This window comes from Triticum urartu, chromosome 4A (genome assembly GCF_056163025.1).
Source record: "Triticum urartu cultivar PI428250 chromosome 4A, HENAU_Tu73, whole genome shotgun sequence".
Lineage (NCBI taxonomy): Eukaryota > Viridiplantae > Streptophyta > Magnoliopsida > Poales > Poaceae > Triticum > Triticum urartu.
In genome coordinates this window covers 81,375,561-81,392,058 of record NC_141876.1, presented here as the reverse complement: position 1 = coordinate 81,392,058, position 16,498 = coordinate 81,375,561, and the positions used below count along the sequence as shown (strand labels likewise).

Here is a 16,498-nt window from a genome sequence, read left to right as displayed (position 1 = left end):
TGCCTCACTTGGGTAGATCTTCACGAAGTAGGCGATCTCCTTGCCCTTACAAACTCCTTGGTTCAACTCCACAATCTTGACGGAGGCTCCCAAGTGACACCTAACCAATCTAGGAGACACGACTCTCCAAGAGGTAACAAATGGTGTGTTGATGATGAACTCCTTGCTCTTGTGCTTCAAATGATAGTCTCCCAACACTCAACTCTCTCTCACAGGATTTGGATTTGGTGGAAAGATGATTTGAGTAGAAAGCAACTTGGTGAAGGCTAGAGATCAAGATTTATGTGGTTGGAATGGAATATCTTGACCTCAACACAAGTGTAGGTGGTTCTCTCTCAAAAAATGTATATTGGAAGTGTAGGCATGTTCTGACGGCTCTCTCCACGAATGAGAGTGGGTGGAGGAGTATAAATAGCCTCCACACAAAATCTAATCGTTACACACAAATCACCAAACTCGGTGGGACCGAATCATGAAACTCGGTCAGACCGATTTAGTTCAAAATGTGACCATTAGGAATTTTGGTGGGACCGATATAATCGACTCGGTGGGACCGATGTGCTAGGGTTAGGGTAAAGCCTCATCTCGGTTTGACCGATTACACAAATTCGGTGGGACCGATTTGGGTAATGAGCAAAATAGAGTTAACCAAGCAAACTCGGTGGGACCGATTGCATACCTCGGTGGGACCGAAATTATTGCAATAGGCAATAGAGAGTTTGCAAGCCCATCTCGATGAGATCGAGATCCCATCAGTGAGACCGAATTGATTAGGGTTTCTGACAGTGGCTATGTCAAGAGAACCCGGTGGCGCCGGATAGAAAGTTTCGGTGGGGCCGAGTTTGACTTTTGGTTTGGGACATATGTGGATATGAGAAAGTGGTTGAGGGCTTTGGAGCATATCACTAAGCACTTTGAGCAAGCAAGCCATTAGGCAACACCTCATCCCCTCTTAACAGTATTGGATTTTCTATGGACTCAATGTGATCTTGTATCACTAAAATAAAATGTAGAGTTCCGAGCTTTGAGCTTGAGCCAATCCTTTGTCCTCAGCATCTTGAAGGGGTTCCACATCCTCTAGTTCATGCCACTCCATTTTTGAACTTATCTGAGACATACTAGGTAGAAGTATTAGTCCAACAAGAGATATGTTGACATTAATTACAAAAATCACCCAGGGAGCACTTGTGCTTTCAGCTACCTGCACGCCACCATATCTTAAGTGCAAAACAACACATGTGAGTCAAAATAAATCCAATGATTCCACTAATACACAATTCTTACACCCGTTTTCAGTTCTTGCACTAAGTTTAAACCAAGAATCTGTGATGACCACAACATAAGAATGTGTGTTAAAAATATAAAACAATTCAGCTTAGTTATTGAATAGTTCAGTTTATATGTATGCAAGTTTCTAGAAATAGTGAAGCATTTCTTTTCCCATGGATGTGAGATTGGTAAAGCTGATTTTAAACTGCATTTTCCTGGTGTACAGGTGATGGTATTTGATTAGTTGTCTAATGTATCATTCACTTATTTAAAAAAGTATGTACTGAAACAATGGGGGTCATATTCTATCATTATGGCTCCAGATTGTATTAAAATGACAATGACCAATCTGATGCATGTTGAGGAAACAAAGAGAAACAATCAAATACTTATTATAAGTTGCACGCTCAGTGTGCATGCGAAGTGCTATTGAGGCGCGATGAAATCCAGTGGAAAAAGGCACGGATATAGCTAGAAGAACTAAGAATAAAGGAACTAATCATCGTCGTAAGGTATAATAAATCTTTCAGTTATAAAAATATTTGCACGAACGATGAGTACATAGCTAAAGAAAATTCAGATATTCATCTCTACATTAAATTTTAGTGGTCCATATGAGTAACATAGGCATCCAGGACTTGATAGACATGGATATATTGCATGAATAAGCAAATTAAATCAATAGTGGATACACAATGAATTACAGCATTTTGTCAACAATTGTTTCTGCTGAAAGTAAAGAAACATGTGCTCTTTGAAACATAATGGTGCACGTGCACAATTGCAGATGGAAGGCCATCTGTTGACTTGTACTTACTGTGAATATAATCAACCGATCCCGCACCAAGAACAAATATTTTTTTGGGGAGGGGGGGATACTAATTCCTTGTGAGCTACGTACAGAAGGACGACACCAGTGCTATGCTAGATACTGCTGCCTGCCCCTAAGCCATCAAAAGTTGCCGCATTAACAACTAAACTGAACCAACTTACTTTTTAACTTTATGAACTCGTAATCCCAGATTTGTACAAAAGTAAATAGCAACCTCAAATATTTATATGCATGGGTTAGTATAGGAGAATAGGAGAAAAGTGCCACTGCTCCATCCACTATCAGTACCGGCAAGATCCATGTGTTCTCCATGATGTCCAATGCTGCTGGTATAGCTCTGAGCAATGAAAAATTAACCACCACCACCCGCGGAAGCAAGCATACACATTGATGATTAAGCATCTTTTTCAAAGCTTGGACTTGCAAATCCCTGTGTGGAAAAATCATCTGAGGCACAATACTGTTTGGGGTGTGGTCATGATCTTGAAACAAGTACATTAAAAACTAATGTGATTTGACCCTCAAACAGTCATATGCGACATGGTTTTGTTCCATACATTAATATCCTATTTTCGTATAGACTTGTAACAGATAAACCATTTACATTTTCTGGCTTGTTTGGCCATGGACACATAAAATCATACCAAAAATCTTGGGCGTGGGCATTAGAAACTTGAACACTCACAACTCATGCAGTTATACTAAGCTACTCTACTAACAAGGCCATACTGCTTGTTCATGGCAATGCATGTATATCTTTGATATGAAATATGTGATGCAAACACAACTTAATGTTCAGTTTTTGACTATGCCAAAATAATCAAACACTGACAGTGGAAGAACAAGCTTACCCAATATTTTCATCCAACGTTATCACTTTTTGAAAGCAAGATTACACTTGTGTCTTTCAGTTGCATTACTAACATGACTTCACTGTATTCTTGCATCCGGATTAGATCTGATATTTTAATGAGGCTCACTTGGCAATGGCAGCTTTCCTTCAGCTTTTAATTACCAAAGAAAGGTGATAAATCTAAAGCCCAGGGTACGATCAGGAAAGGCAAAAACAGGTGCAGAAAAGATGGTTCGCTCAAGCTAGTGCGTTCTGGCATCTAAACAGGCAGATTACCAGGGTATTAATCACCCTTCAAAATAAATTGCACTATTCATACTCTAACCGGCTTACCGCAGAATCAATATTCCCCAAAAGAGACATTGCAAATATAAGTTCTCATATACAAGGAGCAGATAAGTTTTCAGCGTCAGCAATTGATTTCTTTTCATGCACAATACATTTCTTTGCATAGATTAGAAAACAAATCTATAATAGAAGAAGGGCTAATCGTTATTAAATAGAGCATGGGTCTTTGTGTAAGGTGGGGGATGATTTGGTTTCGAAGAGAATGCATATCCTTCCAAGAAATTAAGGGGGTGAGATGGTATGTCCTTCTAGGACAATTTGCTTTCCAAGAGAAGCCATGTCCTCCCAAATGAGAACTGATCTAACAAGCCAGAACCCTAAAAACTAATGAACCCCAAAGATAACGGGTTGAGAAAGGATTGAAGAAGAGGGGGAAGAGAGGGTTACCGGTCCATTGTCTGCGGAGATGGACGCCGGCGATGGGTTTGCTGCGGTCGCCAACAAGTACACGCTGCTGCTTCTCCGGGTCACCATCGAGTGCGGTTGGATGTGGTGCAGGTGGTTGGAGGGGGTTGAGGCAAGGAGTGGGAGGAGGAAGGACATTGGCTCCGTCTCCTCCGGTTGCATTATCTCTCCGTCCCCATCGGCGGCGGTGTCGTCGCCTCCATGGCCGCACTTCGCGAGAAAGATGTGCTCGGGGAGAGAGGGAGGGGTCGTGGACTCGGGGCCACATAATTCTTCATCGGTCGCACAGACGCACAGGAGGAAACCGACTCAAACAGATCGCGCTAAGCATACACCCTACAGATGGGGCCATAAGCGTTGACTATAGCCCCAATGCTCCAGGAGATCTCAATTCCTGGGGGCTTAGAATCTGTAATGATCGAGACCGGTTGAGGGAAAAGTGACATGCATGGTTAGGATTAAGCGACTAGTTGAGTGAAAATTGACATCCATAGTTAGGATTAAGGGAAAATTTGAGGGAAAAGTGACATGCATGGTCAGAATCAAGGGACTAGTCGAGTGAAAAGTGACATACATGGTTAGGATTAAGGGATCGGTTGAGTGAAAAGTGACATGCATGGTCAGGATTCAGTGATTGGTTGAGTGAAAAGTGACATGCATGGCTAAGATGAGAGTCAACAATTGTGTGTCCGGTGAGTGTATATCCTAGGTAGAGTCAATCAGTCATGCATGTGGACGAGCATGATCCAATTCATGTAGCCGCCGATTGGAGTGCCATTGAGCCATTGACGACGTTACGCATGTGACGAGCAAGTTGGAACAGAGCTTGCATCCTAGACGAAAAAACAAAAAATGAAGGAAGAAATTAGTAGCGAAGTATACTAGAAGTACCAGTGCGTTCTTCCTCCATCTACAAACATAAAAATAAACGCAGTATATTTTGTGCGTAATCAATACCATTCAAAAAGTGCTTTTCATTGAGAATTCAACTACTACATTGATATTTTTAATGTATAATCAACATACGTTTAATGCATTCTTAATCAAAAGACTTTACATACTGTCGCAAAGAGAGTAAGCAGTGGGTGGAATAATAAGTTCCGGCACGCCATCTCTCCTAGCTCTTCGTTGACGACGAGACAGCGGGCGTCCCTGAGGCCCTGAGGCCTTGTTTGGATACGCTGTTTTATCAGAGCTGGTTTCCCGTAATCCGATCTAACCGTGTAACAAACTAATACCATGTTTGGGTGGCCCAATAGAAACGTGGATAAACAGAATTCGGTTTCCACAAAGCCAGGAAAGTGCGTCTAGTGAAAAACGACTAATACTCGTTTTTATAGAAACCTGGTTACATAAAACAGACTTTTTTTCCCCTCCACGTCTTCCTCAACAAACTTGTTGGCGCCAACTGTGCCTTCCCGCGCAACTAGCACGCGCCCTTTTTTCCAAGCTTCTATATATATACAGGGATGCCGGCATAACAAACATCAACAAACAGGATCTGGGTACGTGCTTCTTCCATGGCTGGCCGCCGATAACGGCTGTGATCATCGATCTTCTGGCCATCGACGCTAGGCTGAGATCTCCAATCAGACGCCGCTGACCCTGCTGGGACAACAAGAGCTACCTCCTCGACTTGTTTGCAGCAAGAAATCAATCTTCATGAGCCTACAGGTAAGATTCATAATCAGAAACTGATGAACATACTCAAACTTATAGCAAAATTGTTCATGTTCTGAGGAAACAAGTGCAAGTATGGAACTTAAATTGCAAAGTTCTGCCAACATGTCTTTACTCGAGTGATGAATAGACAAACCTTTTCTATGCACTAGTCGTAGTTCAGCCTGAGTCGTAGTCATGTAATTTCAGTACAAAGTTGACAATTCTTTTATAGATGCGATACCCTTGATATTGATTTAGAAATTGCTTCATGCACGATCCTGCTGCCCGATGCATGCACGGCATCGAAATCCAGCGGCCGGTGCCCGATGTATGCGCGCATGTGTGGCCGGATTTTAAACATAGTCCATATTTTGTCGTGTGTATAGCACAGCTCTACTGATTTTAGTAGATCATAATTACTTCCATCATAATGGAAGATCATTGGCAGTAAATAGTACTAGTACAGATAAGTAGGGCCAAAAGGTAATAAAAAATCCTTTTTTCTGCTTAAGTGATTTAACTAGTAGTAGTTTATATTGTTTTGTTTACATGTAGGAAAATATGGACGACCAAATCAAAAATATTAAGAAGGAAAAGACCGAAAAGCAGCCCATAAAGCACCACACATGGAAATCTTCAGAGGACAAAATATTGCTCAACATATTAAAAGATCAAACTCAAAATGGAGGTAAGGAAGGAACAGGATACACAAAGAAAGCATGGCGTGAAATCCTAGAACAGTTCAATGAGTCAAAGGTAGACAAACTTGAGTTGCAACAAATAAAAAATCGTCATAAGTACTACAGGAGTTGTTATGCTAGCATGGACAGACTTCTAAAGCACACAGGGTTTGGTTGGGATGACGATGATAAAATGATCAAAGCTTCAGAAGAAAGTTGGGTGGATCTCATATCGGTAAGTTGAAACACATTAATTTTTAAATATTGCTATATCATACAGTTGAAAAATGGACTTACAATAAACTAACAAACTGCAGAAGGACAAGAATATTCAAGAATACCGAGACAAAGTGTGGCCTAGTTGGATAGACCTTCAGGACATTTGTGCTAGCTCTACCGCATCAGGAGTTGGTGCTATATCTAGCAAAGGGAAAGGTGGAACCAGCAAAGAACAAATTAAAATTGATCTGAATGAGATAGTAGAAGTTGAATCTGATGGAACAAATGATTCCCCTGTTGCTTGTCCTAAGAAGCCTAACACCACTAAGGTCGAGAAAAAGAAGAAGGGCAATGCAAGTGGGTCGCAAAACACTTCAAAAGGGCAAAAGCGAACAGCTGATGATGCTATTAATGCAATTGATCGCCTGGCAGATGCATCACTGATCATTGCTGAATCAAAGAAAAATGCAGCACAGCAAACAGAAGCTTACTCAGTGAAAGCATGTATGCAGATATTAAATAGCATGCCTGATGTTGAACCAAACAAAAAATTGAAAGCTGCACAAGCATTTGAACATGTTGATAAAAGGGCTATTTTCATTGAGATGGATGAAGAGACTCGGTCTCTCTGGGTTGAAAATGCGTAGTTTTTTACCTGTTGTAGCGTACTGTTTAGTTTTCTGAATAGGTTGTATTTGCAATTTCCATAAATTCCTTCTGTAAGTTTGTGTTCAAACAATCAATATGCAAATTTATATATTTATTTGGTTCGTGCTACTAGTTATATATGGTCTCATATATAAATCCCTCTTCAGAACTTGGATTTATATTTGTGTGTGTGTGTGTTCTACAAATACATAAGCTTAAGATATAAGTGAGAAGTTGATGGCATACCTTTCCTTTTGGTTCATTGGTTTAAACAGCAATGATGCAATGTTGCTCTTTGCGTTAGTACATATCTCCATGTTTTATCATCAACCTAGCGAGTAAAATTTGTCACCGAAATCATTCAATGTTCTCCTATCACTCATTCAATGATTCTTGTCCTACCATTTAACAGAAAATTTATCAGCTCTAGAACAATAACATTGTAGAAATTCCGACAGTTAACCGAAGTTGCTACATGAAATTTTGCAGGGAAACCATGGAAGATATGGCAGATGGAGACTATTCTGATTCTGAGCAAATGATTATTAATGACCTTTCTGCAATGTCACTTTTGCAACATGTGATGTTCGGAAGGCTATTCAAAACACCACGTAATACCTCTAAATTAACTGGTGCGCAAAAGACTAGAGAGTGGTTGGAAGGACATCCAGTTAGATTTTATGAACAACTTCGTGTTGATAAGCACACCTTCTACTTATTGCGAGATGCATTGTGCGAGAGGAATTTACTTACGGATACAAAACGGATGGACGTCAATGAACAACTAGTCATATTTCTACATATAATTGGTCACAATGTTAGGAACCGTGTTATCCAGGATAGATTTCAACATTCAGGAGAAACAATAAGTCGGCATTTCAAGAGAGTATTAAAAGCCATTAATGGCTTACGTGATGTTTACATAACAGATCCGTCCAATGAAGTTCCCAACGAAATATTGGGCGACTCAAGGTTTTACCCATACTTCAAGGTATATATTCTATCTCAAGAACATGTTCCTTTTGGATATTACTTGCAGCAAAGTTCAAATCTCCAATTCTAATTCTGAATTTTTCTCAACAGAACTGTATGGGAGCAATTGATGGGACACATATTAATGCAAAAATCAAGCTTGATAAACAAACTCCTTACAGAAATAGGCATGGTTATCCCTCTCAAAATGTAATGGCAGTAGTGTCATTTGACATGACATTTTCATATGTGGCTGCTGGATGGGAAGGTTCCGCATCGGATCAAGCCGTATTAAGGTGGGCTGTTACTGATGGTGGGTTTGTTGTCCCAAAAGGTAAAAATAAAAAATACATGAATTTACATGCAAGTAAAGTTTGTCTCATTGTATCAAACATGTAATGATATAATAGGAAATTTGAGAGTGATATCAAACTTTACATGCAGGTAAGTTTTATCTCGTGGACTCGGGCTATGCAAATACTCCAAGATTTATTGCCCCCTATCGTGGAGATCGCTATCACATTGGTTCTTTTCGTGGAACTAAACGTCGATATAGTAGTGAGAAAGATTTGTTCAATCATCGTCACGCACAACTACGGAATGTTGTAGAACGTACTTTTGGCGTTCTAAAAGCTCGATTTCCAATATTAACAAGGAATGGAGGAATCCCTTATCCTTACAAAAAACAGGTCCAAATTGTTATGGCTTGTTGCATCATCCATAACTTCATAAGGAAGGTTGATAGGAATGATGAGTTGTTTGAGCTTTATGAACAAGAGGGAACACAAGGAGATGTTGACACCGGTGACCAAGAAGTTCGAGGGCAAGCAAACTTACAAGAAGATGATCGAGTTGCCGGTGAAAGAGTACGTGCAAGCATCGCTCGACAGTTGTGGAGTAATCTCCAACAGCATGCCACTCAGGAAGAAGAAGATGAAGATGATTAATTAAGCACTAAAATAGTTGTTATCATTTTTATTTATAGGTACATTGGATAACTATCAACAGATTTTTCATTCATTTGTAGGTTCACAAGCTTTACATTCAATGTTTCAATGCTAAAATCATTTTCTTGTCCATTCACACATCATACAGCAAGTTCGGTATGGACCTTGAGAATATAAAATTACTGAGCTAGAGTGAAGCTCACCTCACATTATCTGAATGAAGAGTCTGTCACCATAGTCCCAGATCCAGCATGCCACGAAGAGGGCAGCTCATACTCATCCACTGGAAGTAGTTCAGACTGCGTCGAGCACGCTCTGGACTCCCTGGATGCCTCGGTAGTGAAGGGTCTAGAAGATGGGGCGGATTTTGTCCTCCGCCACCAACCACAGTCGCGAGTCGTCCACCGCGACAGCGTGCCCTTCTTCCCCGCCGGTAGGCCTCCACCGCGAAGAATAGATGGGACGCCCCACGTCTGCACTGCACGCCGCGGAACCATACGGCATCGCCGTGGTGGCGTCGGTCGCCGGAGCCGGGCCGTTGACGGTGTGAGGAGAGTGGAACGGGAAACGGCAGCCGCGCAACCGTACGGCTTTGTCGCCGTGGCGGTGGTCACCGGAGCCGTTGATGGCGTGGGGAGCTTGGGCTAGGTCGAGCTCCTCGAGGAACAAAGACGGTAAGCTGCGGCGGCGATTTGGGGAAGAAGCGGAGGCGACTTGAGTTCAGAGAGACACAGGGGAAAGTAAGCGGCGTCTACAGAGTACTAACTAATCCAAACACGCTTTTACCAAAACTTGTTTTAACGTTTTCTCACCCAAACGAGTTATTCCAGAAACTCCTGGTAACGAAAATTCTCCCTTAAAACAGGTTTTTCTAAAAACACTCCTAAAACTTGTTTTCCTAAATCTCAGGTTTTATTATTGGTATCCAAACAACCACTGACGGCCGGAGCTGCTGCCGGGGGACAGCACCAACCGAGTGACTGAACCCTGGCCAAACCCACGAGGAGAAACTTGTAAAGCGAAACCCACCGAAACATGGTGTACGTACACGTACCCACGCAGAATGCATGCACCACACAACTAGTAGTAGTAGTAGCCTCCTATTGCTGCACGTAAAATTGTACGGGTCCCGACCACAATCGCGCGCCATGTCGTATCACCAGCCCAGCGGATACCCGGCAAAAGAGGGCCACGCGCGCTGCTTCTCCGTCCCGCTCCCACTGTGACGCACGTCGTGCGGCGCCCTCGCTCTTTCGACGTGTCCTCCCCGGGGTACGCCGTTCCCGCGCAAGTGCGTGCGTGTGGTCCATGTATGCGTAGCCGAGAAGACAACTGTTGTCTGTTGGTGCTCTCCGCCGGTAGTAATATCAGCACATTCTTGCATCCGTCTCACTCTTGATCGTGTCATTTGGTACGTTTGTTGAGTCGGCTCTGACAGGAACTTGCGAGTACATGCATCGTGATCTCGTAGACAAACAAGAACGGTATTATGTAACCCCGCAAAAAAAAAACCCGTATTCTGTACATCGTCTGACAACCCGGACTACAAACTATTAATAATAACCATATGTATCCCTCTGTAAATAAATATAAAACGTTTTAGATCACTTTAGTGGTGATCTAAAATGTCTCATTTGTTTGTAAACAAATATAAGATGTCTAGTGATCTATAAGTGAGATGTAAACAAATATAAGACGTTTCAGATATTTATTTGTAGAGGGAGTACAAGTACATGGCACACTAAATCTTGTGTCTGAGTTTAGTTAAAATCATAATACCCATTTGAGTTGCATGAAAAACGTGTAAGTTTAGTACCATACTGTTAGCTTGGTGGGAAAAAAAACTCCGATATAAAAGGGGAGATGTTCTACTATTCCTTGTACTATGAGAAAAGAAAGCAACATCGCGCGTGCTTATTCATTTCGTGTCGTGTGAGCCGAGTTCGAGCTAACGCTCTATGCCTTAGAAGAACTAAAAATTTTCATGGCAGTTCACTGTCTGGTTCTGGTTGTACATCCCCTTTATCTAGAGCCTAGAGGAGATACAAAGGAGAGAGAGAGAGAGAGAGAGAGGCTACACACACAATGAAGAATAGAGCAGAAAACATAACACACCCTCTAGCCGGGGTCCCTCTAGCGCTGAGCTGCTTGTCCGACAATTGTGTGCCCAATTGTCCAGAAGAATAGCACTTCGAAACCACACGTCCCTTCAGAACCTGCACCGGTTGAGGAGCAACCTCCTTTGGTTTAGAGGAATTTCATAGAAATTCTAGAGGATAGGATTTTTATAGGATTTTTTTTCCTTTAGAGCCCTTTGGTTCATAGGAATGGATTCCTATTCCTACATAGGATTGGTTCCTATCCTCCACATTTCATAGGAAAATAAAAAAGAGCCTAAACTCAATGAAAAAATTCCTTTGGTGTCAACCAAATGACATCTTGTTTCCTATTCCTACTTATAGGATTTGAGATATATGTCATCTCATTTTCTACAAGATTCCTATTCCTATGATAATCCTATCCTATGAACCAAAAGAGGCCTAAGAGTTTTGGGTAGCGTCTCGGAATGACTGCTCGCATAAATTTGACTACATCTGACGTCCATCTGCATGCTTTGACTGCTTACTCTATGCCCATATGTGATGTTCCTAGTCTGTTGTATGTGATTTGTCACGTCAGTAATTTGGTGATGATGCTAATCTGAATTAAGCTTAAAAGAAAATCCATGTAATTATTAACATTAATCGGCTCCCACATGGTGCACTGGTAGCGCTGCTGATATTATGCAGAGATATTTGCCGCATTAGCAACGATTAACAATAAAAGGATAATCAAACATGTTCATACTTCAGTGGGCACAGCACAGATAGCTTGCCATGTAGAGTAGTAGTAGAATAGTTCAATCGAGAGACCGCCTAGCTAGTAGCTTTTCATGATCGATACTAGGGCCAAGTTCATCCTTGCATCACGATCACGATATTTGTCTCTGATATAAAAAAAATCTAAGGAACGTAACAAAAGAAAAAATCTAACTGTTTACTTCGTATCTAGCTAATTAGTTAAGTCGTTCGCTTTTATACGGGGAGTCATCGGACAGTAAAAAGCGATCGAGATATTTCTGGCCTGCACTCAGCTAGCCGTACGTACGTACGTACGTGTACGTGGACACAACTGACATATATACTACTAGTAGTACTACTAAACTGGTGCTTACCCAGTCGGCATCACACTCTTACAGCCTCGGATTGCGTCCAGTTTGTTCATTTTTCTACTGCTAATATATTTCATCTTTATTACAGCTAATTCGCTGAGTCAAAGTTGCAAAATTAAAGTGCCCGAGCTTTATCTGCCACTCTAGATCCGGAGTATCATGGGGTCTCGTGTTATACACTGGACGATGAAGGCACGCGTTGCCACGCACATTCATCTTGAAAAAAAAAACCTTAGACAATATAGCTTTCGTCAAACTGAAACAATTCAAATTACGAGAAAGCTAATATCCGACTGATCGCTTAGTTGTTTCATATCCGAACGACTCAGATGCCATTCATTTGAATCAAACGGCTCGTAGTTGGTTGGCAGTTCCACGCGAGTGAAGCACACATTACGGGGGGCGTGTGTGTAGCCATTACAGTCTTTGGCGTCGATGACATGTGGGTTTGGGTTGAAACCGCCCCTCCCCCTAATGCGCATGAATTCCACTCCCTCTCCCCTCCTTCGCCCACATTACTTCTCCTCCGTTTCGCGCACCGCGACTCGCATTCGCCATTGCTCTCCCTCTCCTCCGAGTATCTTCTCCATCCATGGCGTTTCCGGGCGGCGGCGCCGTCTGGTTCTCGGCGGGCGGCGGCTGGTTCGCAGGTGAGGATTCCATCCCCCACCCCCTCTGTTTCTTCCTAGTGTTTCCCCCCTCCATTCCGCTGCAGATTTAGTGGTTGTACCTTTCGAATTCGGCCGGTGGTTCCTGGGATTAGGTTACGTTTAAGGTTTACTACGAGATGGATGCTCGGATTTGGTTATTTCTATGCGATTTTGGTCGGCGGGTGGGTGGTGGTTATAATTTTGTGGCGGAGCGCCATAGGTTTAATCCGGAGGTGTTATCTAACGGATTTGGCCACTGGCTTTGTTTTGTTGATTGTGGATTAGGCCGTGCAGTAGGTGGCTAAAATGTTGTATGTGTTTTTGAATGGTAACCCCATGATTTTCTCCTAGTTGTTCATATGTCAGATGTATGATTTGTTATTGATTAGTGTTATAGTGCTCGAGTTACCAGGTTTTATAGTGCTTGAATTACCAATGCTGTTGTGCTAGTAATTATCAGGAGCATGGTATTGTACTTACTAGTAGCATTGTGTTCAAATTTTACCGAAAAAGGGTTCCCCCCGCTTTGTATACAAAGCAACCAACCGATACATCCAACGATAGGTGCTGGGGCGGAAGCAGCACAATCACGCCTAAAAGAAAAGAAAGAGAAAATACAAGAGAAACAAATACCGACAACGGCGGATCGATAAAAACGAAGAAGAAGCCTCGTTGCCGCTATACCCACTGGAGATCGCCCACCAAGCTCCGAGCCACCAAAGCACCGGTACCAATCAACACCTCCAAGAAGGGACGCGACGATGACGACGCTGCCGCCAAGGGTTTCCCCCGGTACGCTCTGAGGAGAGAGGACCATGAAGCACAAGGAAGAAGAGGAGCCGGGACTAGGGTAGCAGCACCGTCGGCACGCGGGAGGGCCCCACCTCCACCGTCTAAGACGGTAGCTGACCGGACGCAATAGCAGGAACATACCAGGCCCTGGCTGCACAGGCCGGCCGGGATCTCCGAGGCCCATAAAGTTCCCGCCTTCGCGCTGCAACCGGCAAGCAGTCGCCGCCGCCGCCCCTGTCCAAGCCGCTCCCCTGCCTCCCCGCACAGAGAGTCGCCAAGTGTAAGCACCACCACCACGCGCACCGCCGGCCACCACCACCAGGTCGCCGGACCGCCATCGGCTGAACCGCACCACCGCCGCACACCCGTGACGGAGAGGAACCAGCGCAGCCGCCAGCAGCCCGAAGCCGGACCCCAGCCACCGCCCACGCCGCCTGCCGGGCGGTTCCGGCCACCGCGGCGAGGCACGCTCCACTACGCAGCCGGCCACGTACGCAATGCCACGCGCCGCCACGCCATGGTATCCCGCGCCCGCACCGCGTTCGCACACGAAGGAGGAGCCCGCGCTGCCCCATCTCGCGCGAAGGAGGAAGAAGAAGACGCCCCGCCGCCGCCGGCGCTGGTCGGGCTTTGCCCGGTCACGCTCCCTGGTAGCGGCGAGGGAGGAGGGAGGAGGAGGGGAGGCCGACGGCGAGGGGATCTTGGCGCCCGCCCCGGGCGCCTCGCGGGTGGCGGCGCGGGGGAAGGGTTTCGGGGGCGTGTTCAAATTACCTGTAGCACAGTGCTTAAAGTTTCACTGGTATGGTAAATTTTGTGCTCACCAGCCCCATTGTGCTTTAATTACCATGGGCACGATGCTAAAATTATCAGGGTAATATTTCTATAAACCATCAAATGGATGTTGTTTGCACTTACCAGTGGCATGGTGCCTGAATTACCAGGTGCATAATGCTTGATTTACCAAGGTCATAGTGCTGTAAGTTATCAAGTGCTTTTGACTTTTAATCATGTGCATAGTGCTTGAATTTACCAGGGGAATGGTACTTTTTATTTCTTATCAGAGGGGCCACAGTGCTTTGATTATCATGGGTATATTTCCCTTGCAAATACCAGTTTATTGTTGTTGATATGACTAGGGGTAGCAGTTTTTAATGTCATCTAATGGGTTTCATTGGCCTTATTTATTTTGTATGTGACAAGGGCACAATACTGGGGAAGCGCAAAGGAGATGGTGATGACATTGATGAAATTCCTTCGAAAAAGCCGAAGTGCCCTCCCCCGCCTCCGCGGAACAGGGCCTCACCTAGTTCTCTTTTGCTTGCCTGCAAAGATATGCCTCAAGACAGGCAAGATGCCATTGATGAGATGGACTTCACAAGCCTTCAGAACATCAAGTGCGTCCATCTTTCCAACGGTCTCAATGTGTGGCTTGCCGGGTTGGACGACCTTGAATCCCGTGAGGTGGTCGTTCCAGGGCGGGGCAGGCTTCCTGTTAAAGAAGAATATGTCCATCGTGTGATGGGCGTGCCACGTGGAGGGAAGGATATTCCTTACAACATTCCTACTAAAGCTGATATCAAGTTAGGGCTTGATATGTTTGGTGAATTTGGATATACCCATAAAATGACAGAGCTTCTCGATCTCATCACGAGTTCTGACAACTCTGACACCAATTTCAAGCGGATGTGGCTTATGCTTGCGGGCAATACTATCATCGCCCCGACAACATCCAAGAAGGTCAACCCCAGGTGGTATGTTGTGTTGGTAAGTTATATGGATCCCTTTGTTCGATTTTAGTGATGGTCAATTTTTATTTATGTGCCTGATAACTTCAATGTATGTCCCCGTGGTAACTTGATGAGCTTAACCCTTGTTTTAACTTGCAGCGAAACATTGACGATGTTAAAAATCTGAACTGGTCCAAGTTCATCGCTGATGAACCTCACAAGGCTGTTTCAAAAGGCAAGCCTACCAAGGGTTGTATTCTTTTCTACAATGTTAGTGCTACCGCTTTCCTTTGCTTTCCTTTTGTCATTTTATTTTTCACATTTCTTTGTTGTTGTTTGTGTGTATCCTGATGCTGGTATCATTCTTATCAGCTCCTGTACATTCATGCGATTGATCTTTCTGGTCTTGGTATTGTATTGCCTGTTGGGCCTTTTCTTATCAATGTCTAGACGAAGGAGATGATAGAAATATTTCACTTTTGAATATTATAAAATTCAAATTCAAACAGAATGAATTTGAACTTGAACAGGGCATAACTTGCACATATTGAATCCAAATAAATTGATTCTTTTTGCAAATTCAAACTAGTGAATTGCAGTTTCACCCTAGCTATTGTAATCTAATTTTAAAATAGCTTAGAATTTTGATTTGAATATAGTTTCGATAGTAGCCATGATTCAAATAATAACTAAACCTGAATTTGTTCAACTTTGAATTATAAATTGTTTAATAAAACAGTTATGGTACAAATGAGTTGGGAAGCTATAAGATGGACTTTAGTAAATATTTTAGAGCTTATTAGTTGACTTTAGGAAATTAAAAATGACAATTGAATTTAATTCAGACACAGTTTGATCATAACGTTGAAACTCTAGGATTAATTAAATAAAACTAATGCAGTATGGTTTAGTGAATTGAATTAAACTTAGTAAATATTTAACTAAAGGGAAAGATGAACTGAAATTAAATTCAAATAAAGTTTGAAAACCATTTACACACAGTAAGACTTGCTAGATTAATATTTGACTTTAGTTCAAATTAAGGAAATAGACTTAGCCATACACTACTGCAGGATGGTCCAAACGCGACACATGGATCAGAGACCCTTCGACCAAACTGTGTGCGATGCATTAATCAGAAACTGTGGTGTAAGAAAATTGTCAAAAATGATACAAACTATTTGCGATTGCGGAGACATCAAACACGATTCAGATCAGATTTGCGTGTGCAATACTCCCTCCGTTCCTTTATATAAGGCGTATTTGTTTTTTCATAAAATTTC

The 16,498-nt window shown here is 43.0% G+C and overlaps 2 protein-coding genes across 2 annotated transcripts; both read left to right on the top strand.

Annotated features, from left to right (window-relative positions):
• Positions 1–5,930: 5,930 nt before the first annotated feature.
• LOC147974881 (uncharacterized) lies at positions 5,931–7,037 on the top strand. Its single transcript, XM_087519569.1, has 2 exons — positions 5,931–6,284; positions 6,367–7,037. Exons 1-2 carry the CDS (start codon positions 5,931–5,933, stop codon positions 6,913–6,915), a joined length of 903 nt encoding a protein of 300 aa, XP_087375695.1. The 3' UTR covers positions 6,916–7,037.
• A 5,420-nt stretch (positions 7,038–12,457) lies between these two features.
• On the top strand, positions 12,458–15,651 carry LOC125553585 (uncharacterized). The gene is made up of 3 exons (XM_048717351.2): positions 12,458–12,696; positions 14,689–15,252; positions 15,375–15,651. The coding sequence occupies exons 1-3, from the start codon at positions 12,487–12,489 to the stop codon at positions 15,564–15,566; spliced, it is 966 nt and encodes a 321-aa protein (XP_048573308.1). The 5' UTR covers positions 12,458–12,486; the 3' UTR covers positions 15,567–15,651.
• The last annotated feature ends 847 nt before the right edge of the window (positions 15,652–16,498 follow it).

What these genes read in the sequence shown, in the direction of transcription:
- LOC125553585 (XM_048717351.2), top strand. Translation starts at nt 12,487, where the DNA reads ATGTGGGTTTGGGTTGAAACCGCCCCTCCCCCTAATGCGCATGAATTC. An exon ending in GGGCGGCGGCTGGTTCGCAG is followed by an intron (nt 12,697 to 14,688) that starts GTGAGGATTCCA and finishes GTATGTGACAAG; the next exon opens with GGCACAATACTGGGGAAGCG. An exon ending in CCAGGTGGTATGTTGTGTTG is followed by an intron (nt 15,253 to 15,374) that starts GTAAGTTATATG and finishes TTTAACTTGCAG; the next exon opens with CGAAACATTGACGATGTTAA.
- LOC147974881 (XM_087519569.1), top strand. Translation starts at nt 5,931, where the DNA reads ATGGACGACCAAATCAAAAATATTAAGAAGGAAAAGACCGAAAAGCAG. An exon ending in GTTGGGTGGATCTCATATCG is followed by an intron (nt 6,285 to 6,366) that starts GTAAGTTGAAAC and finishes AACAAACTGCAG; the next exon opens with AAGGACAAGAATATTCAAGA.